This window comes from Halichoerus grypus, chromosome 8 (genome assembly GCF_964656455.1).
Source record: "Halichoerus grypus chromosome 8, mHalGry1.hap1.1, whole genome shotgun sequence".
NCBI lineage: Eukaryota > Metazoa > Chordata > Mammalia > Carnivora > Phocidae > Halichoerus > Halichoerus grypus.
Genome location: NC_135719.1, coordinates 139027429 through 139046842, shown reverse-complemented (window position 1 = coordinate 139046842; position 19414 = coordinate 139027429). Strand labels below are relative to the sequence as shown.

Genomic DNA, 19414 nt, shown 5'->3' with positions numbered 1-19414 from the left:
TCTGCCAGGTAACAAAAAAGAAAATTTTCTGCAGATATAAGCATAAGTAAATTATTTCTTTTAGTTTCTGGGGATGTAATCTTTCAGCAAATGTAGCACATAAAAAGAAAGAAATGAATCTTAAACCGTATTAATTATATGACATATAATATATGTATATTATGATTAAGTAGTTTAAATACACTTTTACCAAAGTGTTTAAATAAATTCATTATATTTATTGTCTCTGTGCTTAACTTCCCCTAATAAAGTAAAGGACTTCTACTAATTCATTCTATAACATTGCTAGCGTAGTGTTCTTTACTTTTAAAATTGGTAAATAAGAGGAATGCTTATTTTTCTTAAAACCTTGCTAGTGGAAGAAGAGTAAAGTGTAAATTGAAGTTTCCTTTAAAGTAATTTTGTAAAATATTTTAATGGCTCCGAAGTGCCTTAAAAAGTTTCAGATACAGCCGTAGGAATGTATCTTGTCAAAGAGGAATTCTTTTTTCCCTATTTAATATATCTGTATGATAATTTAGATATTTACTCTCCTTTGTTTCATTGGAATGTCATAAGACACAATTGATCATTAAATCTAGACCTTTTTAAAGCTCTACAAAGGAGAAACAACTGTCTTTAAGAGACAATCCTTTTATAAAATAAAAACAATTTTGCACGTCATTACTAAACATATGATTGGCAGTGCCAAACATAAACAAAATAAGGTGGGAAAAAATATTTTTCATCGTTTTTCATCTTTGGGCTCCCTTTTCTCCTTCTTAGAATTTGGTCTCTTTTTCCCCTTAAGGTTTCCCAGTGTTTTCCCAATCTTGCCTATCTGGAAATAAAGTACTAAAGTATTAGACAGTTCTTGTTACCCTACTAGGACTACTTGAAGTTTTAGAAAAAGAATGGTATAAGAAACCAATAATTGAAATATACATACATACTGCAAAAAAGAAGAAGAGTGGATGGATGGATGAATGGATGTATGGATGGGTGTGTGAATGGATGGGTGGATAGATGGGAAGGTTTCAAGCAAAGGAAGTCTTTGGACAGGACATGAACCCAGGACTCACTATGTAGTGATGATCTGACCTGGTGAGAAGGGGGGAGTCTGTCAAATAGATTCTACCACTACTTTTCTACTGTGGTGTATCTCAACCACTAACATGTAATACTGACTTTTTTTTATCATTTGTCTGGTTTGAAATCAAATGCCTTTTTGTTTGTTTGACTGTTTAAGGCTGAAAGAGCATATTCCTTTTGTGGGACTATTGAATACATGGCACCGGATATTGTCAGAGGGGGAGATTCAGGACATGACAAGGTATGTTCTACACTTCCTTATATCTCCATAAAATGTATAATAAGAACCCTAGTTAATAACTCAGGTCCAGTCTCTTCCTCAGAGCCCTCTTTCTGGTATTGTCTTACCTTCATTGTTTTCTCTCCTTTGCTTTGAATACATGAACAAATTATGATATCTAGAGTTTTAGAGGAAGAAGATAGACTTTGTTGATTATCTCTTCAACAGAAATAAGCATTGTAACAATCCTTGGAGAAAGAAAAAAATCCTGCATTCAAGATAGTCCAAGTTTGTTTTCCTTAAGCCCTCTAAAAACCTCACTTCCCTTTGTGCAAAGTAAAGATTGTAGAGGAAGCATCTTAACCAGTTTTGTTATAAAATCTAGGTCACATATTTTTTCTTCCTGTATTAAAGGGTAAGATTTCTTTGGTGCCATCTTAATGCTTTTGCTGTATTAATAATTTTCTCCAAATAAGGAGTTTTGACTATTTTTTGTTCCTCATCTTCCCTTCTCCCTCATCCCCTTTCAAAATCCCACATATTCAGTCCAGATATCTTAAGTGTGGAGAATCTTTGGTCTCCTTACTAATAACTAATCATATACTTAAAGCCTGTTCTTCAGGTTGGTGTGGTATTGGTTTCAGGCCATATGATTAGGAATCTGATTGTTGATCTGTATCATCTCAACAGCTGGTTTCAAATCCAACAGCAAAACATTCTGAGGGTCCTGACTCCGGTGGCAGTAAAACGGCTTGTATAAGTAAAATGATTGAATTGCTGGTTTCATTTACTGCATGGTATTCTTTGAAACTGTTGTCCTCAACAGTTTAATAGGAATTTATAACTGTTAAAATTTGAAAATTACCTTCTACGACCTAATGTAACCAATTTTTAAGGATGAAAACCTTACAGAACCTCCAAGAATTCCTGTATACCTGAGTCTGGAATATAGCTAGTCAATAAATACTCTTTCCTGTTCATGGAACACCTTGATGACCTTGAGGTATTAAATGTGACAATATATGCAAAGCACTTATCAGTGCACCTGGCTCCACACTGTTCCTTTTATGATTGCAGTCAGCCTGATCATGTTTTATATGTCATCGTTATGTATTTTCTTTTTTTTTTTTTTTTAAAGATTTTTTATTTATTTGACAGAGAGAGACATAGCGAGAGAGAGAACACAAGCAGGGGGAGTGGGAGAGGGAGAAGCAGGCTTCCCGCGGAGCAGGGAGCCCGACGCGGGGCTCGATCCCAGGACCCTGGGACCATGACCTGAGCCGAAGGCAGACGCTTAACGACTGAGCCACACAGGCGCCCCCGTTATGTATTTTCTTTAAAATAGCTCTAGGTTCATAAATTTTGCATCATCTCTCTGAAATCTTTGCCCTGAAATTTGGAAGCAGGGTTAAAAATTTTAGCATCCAGTTAATATCTCTTGGTATAAGCTTGTGTATTCAACAAATATTGAAATCTTGATTTGCCTAATTATAAAAGAACTAATGTCAGGGTTCTTTAAACTCTGCTCTCAGTTCAGGTAACTGCATTTATAAGTTGGTTTCCAATTTAGATCTCATTTTATTTTATGTTATTTAAGCATCTTCATGTTTCCCACAATTGAAGACTCACATAAATGAAGATGTATGTGATAGGTCCTATAAGAAGAATTGAAAATTTAGGTGGTTATAAAATATGGTATCATTAGATGGGATTTTTTTCATTTTTGTTCTTTGAGTTCAAGGAATTTCATAATACTTATTGGAGCTAAATAATTAATAAAAATGCTGAATGTTCCTTTTCTTTTTTCCCCATCATAAGTCTAAAGAGTTTACTTAAAATTTTTAAAATTTGGGGTGCCTGGGTGGCTCAGTTGGTTAAGCGACTGCCTTCAGCTCAGATCATAATCCCAGAGTCCCAGGATTGGGTCCCAGATCAGGCTGCCCACTCAGTGGGGAGTCTGCTTCTCCCTCTGACCCTCCCCCATCTCGTGCTCTCTCTCTCTCTCTTTCTCTGTCTCTCTCTATCAAATAAATAAAATCTTTAAAAAATAATAAAATTAAAAAAATTTTTTTTTAATTAACCAAAATAAAACCATTACTTAATGATTTAGGAAATAATGAAAACACTTTTAGCCCCTTGATTGACTATCACTGTGTTTAAATTCTATTCTGAGAATACCCAGATATTTGTTCTCTAAATGTCTTTCTTGCAAGTGTTTAATTTAATACTTCTTACACAGAAACCTATATACAAAATCTTCTTGTTAAAATATTTTTCAAATATATAGTTTTATTCTGTTCATTCTCCTTTCTTATAAAATATATATTCATATTCTATAAAATGATATTATTGTTTTATAGGCAGTTGACTGGTGGAGTTTAGGTGTTCTAATGTATGAATTACTAACTGGAGCATCTCCTTTCACTGTCGATGGGGAGAAGAATTCCCAAGCTGAGATATCTAGGTAAGACTTAACAAAATAAAATAAATGTATTGTTTTCTGAAAGAAACTTATCAAATTTCTGAAATTAAGGCTGATAGAAAAGATAATCTTTTAAATGAGGGTAGACAAAATAATGTTCAAGTGGTAAACTTCCATTTATATTCATATAGAATGTAGATATATAACATTTATATTTCTTTATATTTTATGTGCCCACTTAGATCTTAAGTCTCAAAAGGATAGTGTCAAATTTTTTATGCGATCCAAAGCACTTCATATATTATCTTAATCTAGCACATCATATATTGAGAAGTGTATTTGTTGGACATTTTTTCCCTACTGTATACCGAATGTAATTTCTTTGCAAATAAAGAAAAAGTAGTGATATTTTCAACTCACGGATATATAGGCTCAATAGAAACAAATACCATAAAATCACCCTCCTGTAGGTTACCAGAGTAGCTTATTCTATTCTTTTCTTCATAGCTGCTGTCACAATTGCAGTGTTTCATATGTGTTCATAGTTACTTGATTAACGTCTGTCTGTCCCACTAGATTGTAAGCTCTGTGAGAGCAAGGCGCATGTCTGGCTTTGACCTTCAGGATTGTATGCTCATGTGCCAGGACAGTGCTTACTGTGCAGAATTCAGTAAATATTTTTGGAATGAAATGGATTAATGAACAAATAAACAAACAGTGATAAAACATTATACTAATTACTAGTTATGTTTTTGTCCTGTTTTTACTTGAATTTTATAACTTTGAGAACAGATTTGACATTAAAAATTAAAAATTGAGACTTCCACCAAGATGGAATAACAGGGACCGGATTTACTTTCCTGCCTGAAACAGTTTTTAAAATGGGCAAAATATATGAAACAGCACTATCGAAGACACTGAGCATCTAGCAGTGAAGGACAGTGAACACAGAGAGACGGAAAATAAACGAGGTGAGCCCTCTGATCGCCCAGCTTACTGCCTTGAGAGAGTATCCAGGCTGCAACACAGGGAGGGGAGGCCCAGGCAGAGTTGAGGAGATGGAACTGAGTCCAGGAGGACCACGCAGCTAGAGTTTGCAGGGCAGAGTCAGAGAGACGTCCAGAGACTTGCAGAAGGTACCCCTTGGGTATTCAGTGAAGTATTGATAAGCACTCGTGTGTGAGGGAGCTACTCAGTATAGTTCAGATGTGATTTCTCTCTAAACTGATCTATAGATTCATCACAGTCACAATCCCAGCAAGCTGTTTTGGGGGGTTTTTTGTTTTGTTTTCTTTTGTTTTTCTGTAGAAGTTGACAACCTAAAATTCATAGAGGTATGTAGAGGACATAGAATAGCCAAATCACCTTTGAAAAAGTAGACCAAAGTTGATTTCAGGGCTTATAAGCTACACTAATTAGAACACTGAGGTGTTCATATTGAGATACACAAATCATCAATGAACTAGATTAGCAAGTCCGGAAACGAAACCACACAGATATAGACCATTGTTTCTGGGTTTTTTTGTTTTGTTTTGTTTTGTTTTTTTTACAAAGGTGCAAAGTCAGTTTGGTGGAGAAAAGATAGTCTTTTCAACAAATGCTAGGACCATTGGCTATCATATGGGGGGAGAATGAACTTCAATAAATACTTTGCACTTTATAGAAAAATTAAAAATAGATCATAGACCTAAATGTAAAACCTAAAACTACAACATTTCTGGAAGAAAACATAAAGGAAAATCTTTGTGACCTTGGGTTAGGCAAAGATTTCTTAGATAGGACACAAAAAAGTGCAATCCATAAAAGAAAACACTGATAAATTGGACTTCATCAAAATTAAATACGTGTGCTCTTTGAAGGAAACCAAGAGAGTAGAAAGACAAGCCAGAGTGGGAGAAAATGACAAATCCTTCATCTGATAGATGACTGGTATCCAGAATACATAAGGAACTCTCAAAACTCAAGGTGAATAAAAGCCCTCCATTTTGAAAAATGGGCAAAAGATTTTAAGAGTTCACCAGAGAAGATCTATGAGCGGCAAATAAGCAGGCGAAAAGATGAACAATATCATTAGTCTTTAGGGAAATACAGACTAAACCACGGTGAGATGCCACTGTGTGCTCACTGGAGTGGCTACCAATGAAGAGTCGGATTGTAGCAGGATTCTCTGGAGGAACAAAACCATTATGATTATGGAGGCTGAGAAGTCCCAGGATCTGCCTTCTGCAAGCTGGAGACCCAGTCCTGAGAATAGGAGGAGCCTGTGGGTGTAAATCCCAGTCCAGTGGCAGAAGACCAGCATCCTATGTTAAGCAGGCAGGCAGCAAGGGGCTGAACCCTCTCTTCCTCTGCTTTTTTTTTTTTTTTCTTCTCTACTCAGGCCCTCAAGGGATTGGTTGCTGTCCACCCACACTGGGGAGAGGATTCTACTTTACTGAGCCCACCAATTCAGATGCTAATTTCATTGAGAATACCCTCACAGATACACCCATAGCAATGTTAAATTTGGGCAACCTGTAGCCCAGTCAAGTGACACTTTGGATTAACCATCACAAGTCCATCCCTGTCAGTTTGGCAGCCATGCACATCTCCTTAAGCTGAACTTAATCTCCAAATAAAGACAATAACAAGGTCATAATTCCACCAAACGTGATACAGCTATCCTACATACAATGGAAAACACACTAACCCCTTATATAAAATCCTTAAGTGATGTTCGCTCTTCTTGAAATCCCATAACTTAGATACTATGATAAAAATTAACAGTACTTAAATGTCATGATATAAAGTCAATGCATCTTGTCTTACATGATAAAGGAATAAGAGAGGAAAGACAACAAAGACATATTGTAACATATATATTAAAATGATTTATGCACATGTATTCCTACACAGATATACTCATAACAAGAGGAGGAAGTACAGCGATTTTTGTAACTGGTTATGGGGTCATAGGTGGTATTTATGACTACTTTCTTCCACTACCAACTCTGTATTCCCCTCGTCTTCACTAGGTACCTTGTGGGATGACCCAGACAGTCAATCCTGAAGAAGCTGGGCCTTTAGTACTTCTGCCTAGATTGGGTTGTTATAGTTTTCAATTGACCTTAATCACAGGGCATGGTAATACTAATAGATACCCTAAGGGGTCTCCTGTATTTCAGACACTCTTCCTTACTTTCATTGTGGAGTAGTAGTCCAATTTCCCCTTGGTAGTGAGGATCGATCACACCAGCCAGCACGAGAACTCCCTTCTTTGCTGTTGATTTAGAGGCACAAGGAGCCCAAAGTAGCTGGGTGGCTGTCTTAATTTCCAACTCAATGGAATCAGTCATTTTGTGTCTCTTGGTGGAAGCATTCCTTTTCCTAGAACTAAGACCTCTAGGCTAGCAGAGCATAAAGTCAGGGGAACAGGAGGCAAACATTTTGCTAGTGAGTCACTTGGGAGTACTCGTGAGTGGTGCCATTCCCAGTTCCACCCCATGATTTCTGGGTCCATGAATCCTGGTAGGGGAGAAACTGCACCGTATATTGGATGTGGATTCAGAGCATTTATAGCCTTCTGGAGAACCTTGCTAGAGCCCTGAGACATATTGTCACCTAGCTCACGCTGTAACTGTGTCTTCAAAAGGCCATTCCACTGTCCTATCACACCAGCTCCTTCAAGATGGTAGAGAACTTGGTAAGCCCAGTGAATTCCATGAGCGTGGGCCCACTGTACACTTCTTTTGCTATGAAGTGAGTTCCTTGATTAGAAGCCATGCTTCGTAGAATACCATGACAGTGCTTAAAGCATTTTGTAAGTCCACAGATGGTTGTTTTGGCAGAAGCACTGCATGCAGGGAAAGTAAATCTGTATCTAGAGTAAGCATCTGTTCCAGGTAGGTTGAAACATTGCCCCTTCCGTAATGGAAGCAGTCCCATGTAATCAACCTGCCACCATGTAACCGGCTGACCACCCTGGGCATTGGTGCCATATTGGGCACTCAATGTTGGTCTCTGCTGTGGGCAGATTGGGCGCTCAGCAGGAGTCATAGCCAGGTCAGCCTTGGTGAGAAGTCCATGCTGATGGGCCCGCACATAACCTCCTTCCTTACCACACAGCCACTATGTTCATGGCCCACTGTGCGATGATAGGGTTGACTGGAGAAAGAGACTGACTGGTATCTACAGAAGAGATCATCCTATTCACTTGATTATTAAAATCCTCCCTGCTGAGGTCACCCTTTGGTGAGCATTCACGTGGGACACAAATACCTCCACATTTTTTCTCCCCATTCAGAGAGGTTTACCATGTACCTCTTACTCATATATCTTTGTCAACCAGACTTCCTTGTCACCAATATTCTTTTTTTTCCTTTCTTTCCTTTTTTTTTTAATTAACGTAATGTATTATTTGTATCAGGGGTACAGGTCTGTGATTCATCAGTCTTACACATTTCACAGTGCTCACCATAGCACATACCCTCCCCAATGTCCATCACTCAGCCACCCCATCCCTCCCACCCCCCGCCACTCCAGCAGCCCTCAGTTTGTTTCCTGAAATTAAGAGTCTCTTATGGTTTGTCTCCCTCTCTGGTTTCGTCTTGTTTCATTTTTCCCTCCCTTCCCCTATGAGCGTCTGTCTTGTTTCTCAAATTCCTCATATCAGTGAGATCATATGATAATTGTCTTTCTCTGATTGACTTATTTCGCTTAGTATAATACCCTCTAGTTCCATCCATGTCATTGCAAATGGCAAGATTTCATTTTTTTGATGGCTGAAAAATATTCCATTGTGTGTATATGTGTGTATATATATAGATAGATAGATATAGATATATAGATATACACACACCACATCTTCTTTATCCATTCGTCTGTTGATGGACATCTAGGCTCTTTCCATAGTTTGGCTATTGTGGACATTGCTCCTATAAACATTGGGGTGCAAGTGTCCCTTCAGATCACTACATTTGTATCTTTGGGGTAAATACCCAGTAGTGCAATTGCTGAGTCATAGGGTAGCTCTATTTTCAACTTTTTGAGGAAGCTCCATACTGTTTTCCAGAGTGGCTGCACCAGCTTGCATTCCCACCAACAGTGTAGGAGGGTTCCCCTTTCTCTGCATCCTCACCAATATCTGTCTTTTCCTGACTTGTTAATTTTAGCCATTCTGACTGGTGTGAGGTGGTATCTCATTGAGGTTTTGATTTGTATCTTCCTGATGCTGAGTGATGTTGAGCAATATTCTAATCTTACTTCTTCCAAGTCCCTGACCATCCAGCCAAACCATTGGCCACTGCCCATTAGTCAGTATAAAATTGCACGTCTGGCCATTTCTCCTTCCAAGCAAAATGAACATCCAGGTCACTGCTCCAAGTCCTGCCTGCTGGGAAGATTTCCCTTCACCGTGTTCTTCAGGGATGTGCCAGAAAGGAGCTATCGTGCTGCCGTTGTCCACTTCCGGGTGGTGCCTGCATATCATACAGAACTATCTGTAAACAAGGCCTGAGTCTTTTCTTCCTTTGACAGCTATCATACGGAACCACCCACGAGGCCATAGATGCAGGCTGGGAGAGAGACGGCGTTGTAGTGGGAGCAGGGAGGGTGGGCATCTGGGTCGCTGGTTCATGTAACTTGTGCCTTCAGGACCTGCTCAGGCTCCATCTCGTGTCTACTACCTCCACTTGATGAGGGAGTGCTGCTGATGGATCAGATAACACCCCACGTATGATGGGCATCTCAGGTCTCGTGGAACTTGGGGGCCCATGGTTAAGTGTTCAGTCTCTATTTAGGCCCAGTAGCAGACCAAGAGCTGTTTCTCAAAAGGGAAGTAGTTATCTGCAGAAGATGACAGGGTTTTGCTCCAAAATCCTATGAGTTTGTACTGCAGTTCACCTATAGGGGCCTGCCAGAGGTTCTAAAAGCTTCCCTATCTCCCACTGACACCTCAGGCACTATTGAATCTGCTGGAACATATGGCCTGAGGGGCAGAGCAGCTTGAACAGCAGCCTGGACCTGTTGCAGAGCTTTCTCTTGTTCTGGGTCCCACTCAGCAGCAGCTTCTCAGGTCACTTGGAAAATAGGCTGGAGTCCTACTCCCAAATGAGGAATATGTTATCTCCAAGATCCAAAGAGGCCCACTAGGCATCGTCCCTCTTTTTCAATTGTAGGAGGGGTCAGATGCAACAACTTATCCTTCACCTTGGAAATAGTATCTTGACATGCCCCATACTACTGGACCCCCTAGAAGTCACTCACCTAGAAGGTCCCTAAATTTTAGTTCGATTTATTTTCATACAGCTGTTTTCCCAATCAGTCTAGAGTAGTTACTACTTCTTGCTCACCAGGTCCAATCAGCATAAGGTCATCAATATAACAGATCATGTGTGATATCAAAGAGAAAGGTGATCAGGAGCCTCAAAAACCAAATTAGGACGTAGGGCTGGAGGGCTGATGTACCCCTGAGGTAGGACAGTAAGGGTGCATTGCTGGCCTTGCTAGCTGAAAGCAGCTCCTTCTGGTGGGCCTTACAGACAGTGATGGAGAAAAAGGCATATGCCAGATGAATAGCTGCGTACCGGGGTGTGTGTGTGAATTTGCTCAAGCACCGAAACCACGTCTGGTACAGCACCGCAGTTGAAGTCCGCCACCTGGTTAAATTGACAATACTCCAGTGTCCTCTCCAAGATCCATCCGTCTTCTGCAAGGGGGTGGTTGGGGATCACCCATCCTACGTCTTTCAAGGCTCTGATTGTGGCACTAATCTGTGCAATCCCCCAGGAATGCTATATTACTTTTGGTTTTACGATTTCCCTAGGTAGAGGCAGTTCTCATGGCTTCTATTTTGCCTTTTCCGCTATAATTGCCTTGCCTCCACAGGCCAGGGAACCAATGTGGGGATCGTGCCAGCAGCTAAATCTGTCTCTTCCGATTATGCATTCTGGAACTGGGGAAATAACCACAGGATGGCGTCAGGGACCCACTGAAGCCACCACGAGATGGAGCTGAAACTCTACTGGTCACCTGACCTCCATAAGCCCCTACTCTGGTGCGCCACAGTGATGTTTGGGGTCTTCTGGAATTAGTGTCAGTTCAGAGCCAGAGTCTGGTAGTCCCCAGAAAGTCTGGTTATTTCCTTTTCGCCAATAAACAGTTCCTCTGATAAAAAGCTATAGGCCCCTTCGGGGAAGGCTGGGAGAAAGATTCAGAGTATAAATTTTCAGGGTCCTTCCTGAAGGCGACCCACCTTCTCCTTCATTCAAGAGGTTCTGGGGTATGTAAACTGGCTCAAGTATGGGAATTGATTGAGGGGCCATTGACTGGGGGAGGGCAGAGGAGACGACAAAGGGACACCAGGAACCTTTGGAGGGTGGTTGGGTATGTTCCTTTCTTTGGTTGTGGCAATGATTTCACAGGTGTATACATACGTCAGAACTTAACAAAGCATACACTTCGTGTGTGGGAAGTTTACTGTGCATCAGTTTTACTTTAATAAAACTGTTAAATTTTTCTAAACATACCTATTACAGGACAGATTAGGAAGGAAATAATTTCTCACTATTCCAGTTTATTTAATTCCAAAGTGATCAGTAATATTTCTTGTTAAAGTCATTAACTTAAAATTTTTTAATATGACTTTGCTTAGTTTAAATGGGCCTCTTTACAGTTTGAAAATGCCTCAGAATTATAGGAAACCTTGGTCATGGTCTTGAGCATCTGGGTCCCTTTGCAAGGTCATATCTGTCATGGTGACAGGTGCAAAGGGCAGCCTTAATCTGACAGCATTAAATAGTGCCTCCTCTGACTGATTCCCCACTCTCTGGGTCCACGTCCACAAGCAATCTGCTTACAGTTTTTCTTTCCTTCATAGGACTGCCTGCAGGGAGGTAATATATTGCTGGTTATGATGGCAGGAGTATTCTAAACCAGTGATGTTCAAATTTAAATTGCTTTTATTGCCTTTAGAGCAATCATTTGGCATTCTGGTTTTAGAAAGGGAAAGAGCCTGAATCAGGGTGTCTAAAATCTTGAAACTAGAACATATTTTTCAAGAACTTAAATAGGATTCTTGCCCTTTAACCAATTAATTATCCATTCTGTCATGTTGTTAATAATTTTCTTTAAAGCTTAGTGTTAACCTATGATTGCATGGTTTTTGGTTGTTACTGAAATTTGTAACAGTGTAATAATTAAATTATCCTACACTACCTTTTCCTTTCAAGGTAATCATTCTGATTGTCTTTCCTGGTGTAAAGTCTTTCATAGTCTGTTCTTTTAAAAATATGCACCATTCAAAATATATACAATGGGATATTATTCAGCCATAAAAGAGGATGAGATTTTTACCATTTGCGACAACATGGATGGACCTAGAGGGTATTATGCTATGTGAAATAAGTCAAACAGAGAAAGACAAATATCATATAATTTCACTTATATGTGGAATCTAAAAAGCTAAACAAACGAACAAAGCAGACCCATAAATACATAAAACAAACTGGTGGTTGCGGGGGCATATAGAATGAGCAAAACAGGTGAAGGGAATTGGGAGATCCAGGCTTCCTGTGACAGAATGAATAAGTCATGGGGATAAAAGGTACAGCGCAGGGAATATGGTCAGTGGTGCTGTGATCCTGTGTGGTGACACAGGGTAGCCACATTTGGGATGAGCAGAGCACAGCATACAGACTTGCTCAATTCACTATGCCGCACACCCCAAACTAATGTAACATTGTGTCTACTCTCCTGCCATTTAAAAAAAAAAAAAAAAAAGAACATAAATTTAGAAAGTGAAAAAGAAATGTACCGTTCTGATAAATGTATCATTATCTTGTCCCCTGTCTTAATTAGCCAAGGGCTTTTTTCATCACTGAATTCTTCTTCATGTTTGTGATCTTCCCTGAACGCTGCATACTTTCTAGAGCTTTTACTTGAGCTGCTTCAAAATAACATCTTATCCAAGTTATCTACCTGCCTGTAACTGTTAGGTAGCCTAAAACCAGAATAAGAATGTTTCTTTGGTATATCAAATCTTAAAATACAATAAGAATTTAGAAGGAGAGGAAAACTTTCTCCCTGCTGTAAGAATCCCTTCAACGGGGTCCCGGTGGTCCCCTCCCTTCTGTGTGAGTGCCATCAACGAGTGGATGGCCCAGTCATGTAAAGTACTTTCAGGGAAGCCCCTTCCATTATTGAACAACTTCCCTTGTATAAAATCCTGCCTCCTTAACATAAGCTGAAATCCACTTCCTCTAACCTCTGCATGTCGATGCTGGTCCCATCCTCCAATGGACATATACGAGTTCTGTTGTTTCTTCCAGACATTGCTTTAGGGATTTGAAGATAGTTTTATTAACGATAAAGCTTTTGTTAGCTTTTCTGAGTGTGTGTCTTATTTTTATTTCATGTACATAGCATGTGCTTTTCTTACTTGTGTGTCTCCCGCTAGCTTTTATTCCCTTTCTGTGTAGAACCCCTTCTTTTAGGCTCTGGGTTACTGCTGCGTGCAAAGGTGTCCACCCCACCTCTAGTATCTCTTGTCGGTTCTTCTGGCCGCCCCTCGTCCTTCACTGGCCTGGGGCTTTGAATCCTGTGTCCTCACCTGAGAATCAGGATACAGAGGGTCTGTGCGCAGTTCTTCCGTCCTCTCTGATAGCATTGTGCCGCATTTTCTCTGACTTTGAAATGTCGAAAATATTTGCCATGAGGTGTTCATTTGGCATTTCACAATCCATCAGTAAAATATGCTTTGTTAATGTGTCTCATTGTACTATTATAAGCATAATGTTATATAAATTCAGGTCTCGGTGTTATCAAAATAATAATAATATTTGCTGTACAGTTTCGGTCGGGGGTTAGCAAAACTACAACCCGCAGGTCAGCTCCCTTCTGCTGCCTGTTTCTGTGTGGCCTGTGAGTTCTGAATGGTTTTTACCTTGCATGTTACGTTCTTGAGTGGTTGAAAAAGTCAAAAGATGAACAGTATTTCCTGACACGTGAATATGATATGGAATTTGAGTTTCACTGTCCATCAGTAAAATTGTGCTAGAACACAGCCGTGCTCCTTCACTGGAGAATCTTCCCCGGCTGCTTTGGGGACCACTGCAGCAGAGGTGAAGAGCTGCCGCAGAGACTGCATAGCTTTCAAAGCCTACAGTATTTATCGTCTGGCCTTATATTGCTTATTCCTTATCCAGTGCTAAGTAACAAACTGCCTCAAAACTCAGTGGCTTAAAACAACATTCATTAACTGTCTCAGAGTTTCCATGGATGAGGAATCTGGACACAGCTTAGCTAAACCTTCTACTTCCGGGTCACTCACAGGCTGCAGGTGGAGTGCTGGCCGGGCTGTAGTTCTCTCAAGGCTCACCTGGGAAAAGGTCTGCTTCCAAGCACATGTGTTTGTTGGCAGGATTCGGTTCCTCTGGGCCACTGGACCGAGGGCCCCCATTCTTGGCTGGCTGTCAGCCAAAGACCACCCTTCAGTGCCTCACCAAGTGGGCCTCTCTGACTTGGCCGCTTGCTTCCTCAAAGCATGCGGGCAGGAAGGGAATGGAGAGGGTCTCCAGGAGGCTGGACTGTTTTGTAACCTAATTGTGAAAGTGGTGTCCTGTCACCTTTACACACAGTATTGTTTATAAGAAAGTCACTAGGTCAGGGGCGCCTGGGTGGCTCAGTCGGTTAAGCATCCACCTCTTGGTTTCGCCTCAGGTTGTGGTCTCAAGGTTGTAAGACGGAGCCTGGAGTGGGCTCCGTACTCAGCGTGGAGTCTGCTTGAAATTCTCTCTCTGCTCCTCCCGCTCATGCTCTCTTTCTCTCTAAAATAATAAATAAATGAATCTTAAAAAAAAGAAAAAGAAGTCACTGGGTCCTGCGCATACCTGAAGGGAAGAAATAACATGAGGGGATTACGGTGACTATAAGGAGACTGTGATTGTTGGAGACAATCTTAGAAGTCTGCCTGCCATGGGTCCTTACAAAAAGTTTGCTGACCTCTGGGTTAGGTAACTGACTTATTAATTGTCCTCCCAAGGAGTGTCTCTCTTTAGGTAATTACTATAATACATTGATTTTGTGTGTCATACTGTAGTCTTCTAAAGCAAAATTAAATTAGTAATTCTGTTGGATTCTTTTATTCTATCCATGTTGATTAGTCATTAACACCTTGAATTAACTCATTTGTATTTTTTAAAATTGTCTGCTTATAGATGTCTTGCTTTTAGAGTTATGCATAGAATAACTATAACAAGCATCATTATTTCTTACCCTGTTTTAAGAGATCATTTCCCCCCCCCCCTTGGCTTTCATATCTTTCTTACATTTTTATGATAAAATCCTTAATCAGCATATTTTATAAAGCCTTCTTGATTCCCAATGTGCTATTCATTTTTTCTTTTCTTCCTCATTTTACATATTTGTGTACCCATTAGCAGCATCTGCGTTTCTGGAGGTTTTTTCCACTAGTTACCCCCAAATCCATTAATGTTCCTCACAATAGATTTCATCTACACATTCTTCCACATGACCTAGTTGCAGCAGCTGCAAGGTAGAGTCCAGTGATGGGAGGGGTGTAGCAAGGAGAGGAGCAGGGTGGAAGTGACCCTGCCCTTGGTACTCATATTTCTCAGCTTTCTATCTTATTTCCTTTCAGCATCCTTTAGCTCGGTTTACTCCTGCTTCCCTTGCATAACATGTGGGAATGGAGCTGAATCATACTGTATCATTAATTTGCCCTCTGAAGCACTCTTGAGGGGGTTAGAGGGATTAGAGCCCTGAATAAGACGTAGGAATAATCCTTCCAGCCATGGGGAGGGCCCATCAGAGGCACTATCAGAATGGTTAACATTTGGGGTGCTTCTCCTCAGTCTGTCATGCTCCCCCTGAGACCTGGCCTTCTCTTGTTCCTGCAAGGCCCTGTGTAGGCACTTCACTGCACCCTCTGATTACCACCTCAGCCGGTTCTCCACTGGTCCCATCAACCTGAAGTCGAAAAGGTCAGCCTCATCCGTACTGGGAGAGGCTGTGGAGGTAGCCTTCTGCATTCATGACTCAGTCATTTAGTTCCATCTGGAGTAATCGTACTGTTCTTTATGGGCTTGTTCTCTCTGGCCTCCTCAGAAGGACCTCATCCTTTTGGAGGATAATCTTGGCTCTATACTCTAGCTCTTTGCTCTGACTCTGGCTCTTTTCCATTTAGCAATCTCTTTGAAATTCTTTGCATTTCACTCCTCTCTTGGCTCCATATTGCCTTAGTTTATTGTCACATTCAGTCTCTTGGTCCCAGGGAACCCCCGAGGTGTGGTTCTCCACCCTCTCCCATCCCTTTCATCTTGCCCATTAAGGAAAGGTGCTTTATTTTTTTTTAAGATTTTATTTATTTCTTTGTCAGAGAGTGAGAGAGAGCACAAGCAGGGAGAGTGGCAGAGAGAGGGAGAGGGAGAAGCAGGCTCTCCACTGAGCAGGGAGCCCGATGCGGGGCTGGATCCCAGGACGCTGGGATCATGACCTGAACCAAAGGCAGATGCCCAACCGACTGAGCCACCCAGGCGTCCCTAGGAAAGGTGCTCTAACAGAATAGTGGAGTGGGTGAAGTAAAAGCTTCCTGAGCATTGTCTGGGTCACAGAAAAGAGCAGAAGGGAAGAGGGACAGGGACGAGATCTGCCTACAAAAACCACAGTCAGTGTAATGGGGTCCCAGCTTTCGCCCAGACTGCACCCACCCTGTGATTTAGACATGTTCAGGCATGTCTGACGAACTGGTCTGGTAGACCCACTAGGCGTACTCGAGTGCAAAGGGGAGGAGGCCAGCCAGAGCAGCTCGGTTCCCAGAGGCCTTAGCCATTGGGCTGGGGGCAAGGCTAGGTCATAGTCATATCCATCACTTTTAGGGAGAAGATGCTGTATGTTGAAAAGAAAAGAAAGCTCTTTTACCAAAATCTTTACAAGCTCATGCACACATCTTTACTTCCCCGAACCACCCAAGGAACAGAAATGTTCTCTCTTGTGCTCCAGAAGCCATGGCAGGAGTGAGCGCCCCTCGGGTAGTTTGTGAGGCAAAAGAAGGAAAAGAGATGCTGAGATGTGAGAGTGAAGCAGAGTACTGCTCACATTAGACGTGCCCTGGGGGCTCCCAGCAGTTACTGGCTGAGAGTTTGAGCAGAATTACAGATTTTGCAGGAGTAGGTAGAGAATCTCATTTGGTGATCCTTACTGGCAAGGTCTAGGGAAATACGGGGTAGGTGGATCAAGGCGGAATGCAGTGACAGCCAAAGGGAAGTGTCCCCTCTGGGCATCCACTGTCTCAGAGCAGGCACACTCCTGGGGACGAGCCGCACGGAAGGCGAGGCTCACCTGGGCACAGCTGTGCGCCGGCCTCCGTCTGTGCCGAGAAGTCACACACCTCGTGTCCTGGAATCCTTACAGCCCTGGAGGACAGGTAGCTCTGTATGCTTGCCTTACAGACGAAGAAACTGAGCTTATCTTGCCTCAGGACTCAGAGCTACGGGAGCTGGGCCTGGGGTCAAGTACAGAGTGACTCCTGGATAGCTGCTTCTTGCTCTCCCAGGGCGCACACTTGACTCTGTCCTGCTGTTTTCTATCCTAGTGGGGCGGGTGCTTATTGCAGGTAAGTGATGAGAAATGCTGGCCTGCAGACAAGAGGGGGACTGATGAGTAACTTTTACCTCGGAAGGCAGAAGAGAGATACACAGGCAGACTTCTCGTCCTATAAAAACTTTCATACTGTCTGGGAAGATTGGGAATAAATAGATGACAATTCATAATACCAGGGAGTTTTGAAAACTAGTGGAGTGTTAAGATGCATGTTAAGATGCTGTGGAAGTACAGAGGCAGCACGGACCCGTGGGGACTGGGAGTGTGAAGGAAGCAGCCATTCAGGATGGAGAGACTGCACGGGCCAGGCTGGGAGGACCCACAAGCTTTGTGGAGGCTGAAGGCAGAAAAGAGGGCCTTTCCGATGGTGGGAAATACCCACAGGGGCCTGCTCACGGGAGCTTCAAGACTTCCTGGCCTTCTTGCCATGCTTGCGTGCTGTTCTCTGTGGGTTTGTGATCTTATAAATGAAGTTCATTTTATTGCTCCTATTCTAAAAATAATGTTCACTCTAGTGTGAAATGTGCATATAGTGTAAAATGTGCGTAATAACCCCCAGAGACAAACACTGCTGATATTTTGATATATTGTGCTTATACTAGAAATACAATTTCCTATTTTCCAGTTTTTGCTTAAAGTTTTACGCATTCTCCAATTACAGGCTCTCTGTAAACATAATTTTGCAATGGCTATATAACATAACCATTGAATAGATATACCACAGTATTCTTAACTATTTAGAGTAAGTGAAGTTGGCTGGAAACTCCTCCTAACTCAGGCAGGCATATGAGTAATCCTGTAACTCTGGGACCACATGGGAACCAGGAAGTGAGAATCAACAATATTAAGTTATGAAATAGGAAAGATTGTGAACTTTGAAATGGAGGGCAAGTAGAAATAAACAACCCAAGAGAAGGCATGCCATCTGTGAAAATGCAAAAATGTTATCTGCAGGCCTCTGTTGAAACTGAGGAAGAAAGATCCTGAGTGAGCAAGGTATCATGAATGGAAAACAATCAGACATTTATTCATTCAGGAAATATTTGTTGAGGGCTTGCTGAGTGCTAAGCAGTTCTCTAGGCCCCAGGAGAAAAGCAATGAACAAAATTGCTTTTTTTAAAAATTTTTACGATTTTATTTATTTGTCAGAGAGAGCATGTGAGCACAAGCAGGGGGAGCGGCAGGCAGAGGGAGAAGCAGGTTCCCCGCTGAGCAAGGAGCCTGATGCGGGACTCGATCCCAGGGCCCCAGGATTGTGACCCGAGCCGAAGGCAGACGCCCAACCGACTGAGCCACCCAGGTGTCCTGAAAATTGCTTTTTTTAAAAACAGGAGTCCCCATTCCCTCAGAGCTTACATTTTAGTTGTGAGAGATAATTAATTGACAAATATATAATAGTCTTTAGATTCCATGAGGCAAAAAGAAAGGAGAGGGATGAAAAGGATGGGTATTTTGTCAGGATGGTTAGAGAAAGATGCTCTGATAAAGTGACAGTTGAGCAGAGACCCTAGTGGAGGGACAAGTGAGCATTGCCCATCACTCTAATACCATTGTTGAGACAGTTCCTTATTGATATGTTTTAGTAAACATATGAAACACGTGCGATGTTTCATAGGCTCACTGTTTCCACCACATTTTATTATGAAAATGTTATTTCTGTTCGAGTGGATACGCGCCTACCTGCTTCCACCATGATTCTACCGTGACTGTTTGACCATCCTTACTTGTTCTGTGTCTACCATCCATCCATCTTGTTCCCCATCATAGTTTTAGTTCTAGTCTTGGTGTTCACACCCTTTAATCCATATATTCTTAAGCTAATCAGTTGTGAATTTCTTTGACCACAGAGGGTTTTCAGAAACATAGCATTCATGAATAGAACGAGATTGTATATTCATTTTTATATTACAGATTTAATTTTATTTAATTTTTCTTTTTTCATGTAATTCCTCAATCCATTTGGAGTTTATTTCGGGTTGTGGTATAAGGCATAGGTCTTGCTTTGTTTCAGGATTTCCCAAATAGCTGGTTTCCCCAACACATTTGTCAAACAATGTGGCATTTCCGATGTTGGCTGGTCCCTTTTCAGAAACAATGTAAGTTTG

General features: G+C 41.4%; 1 protein-coding gene across 6 annotated transcripts in view; it reads left to right on the top strand.

Annotated features, from left to right (window-relative positions):
• The window catches only part of RPS6KA5 (ribosomal protein S6 kinase A5), a 176305-nt gene that overhangs the window by 125457 nt on the left and 31434 nt on the right, over window positions 1-19414 (top strand). For all 6 annotated transcript variants that reach the window (XM_078054103.1, XM_078054102.1, XM_078054107.1 and 3 more), the window contains 2 exons: window positions 1229-1312; window positions 3652-3755. In XM_078054103.1, coding sequence (XP_077910229.1) covers window positions 1229-1312; window positions 3652-3755 — 188 coding nt within the window. The remainder of the gene's footprint in view (window positions 1-1228; window positions 1313-3651; window positions 3756-19414) is intronic.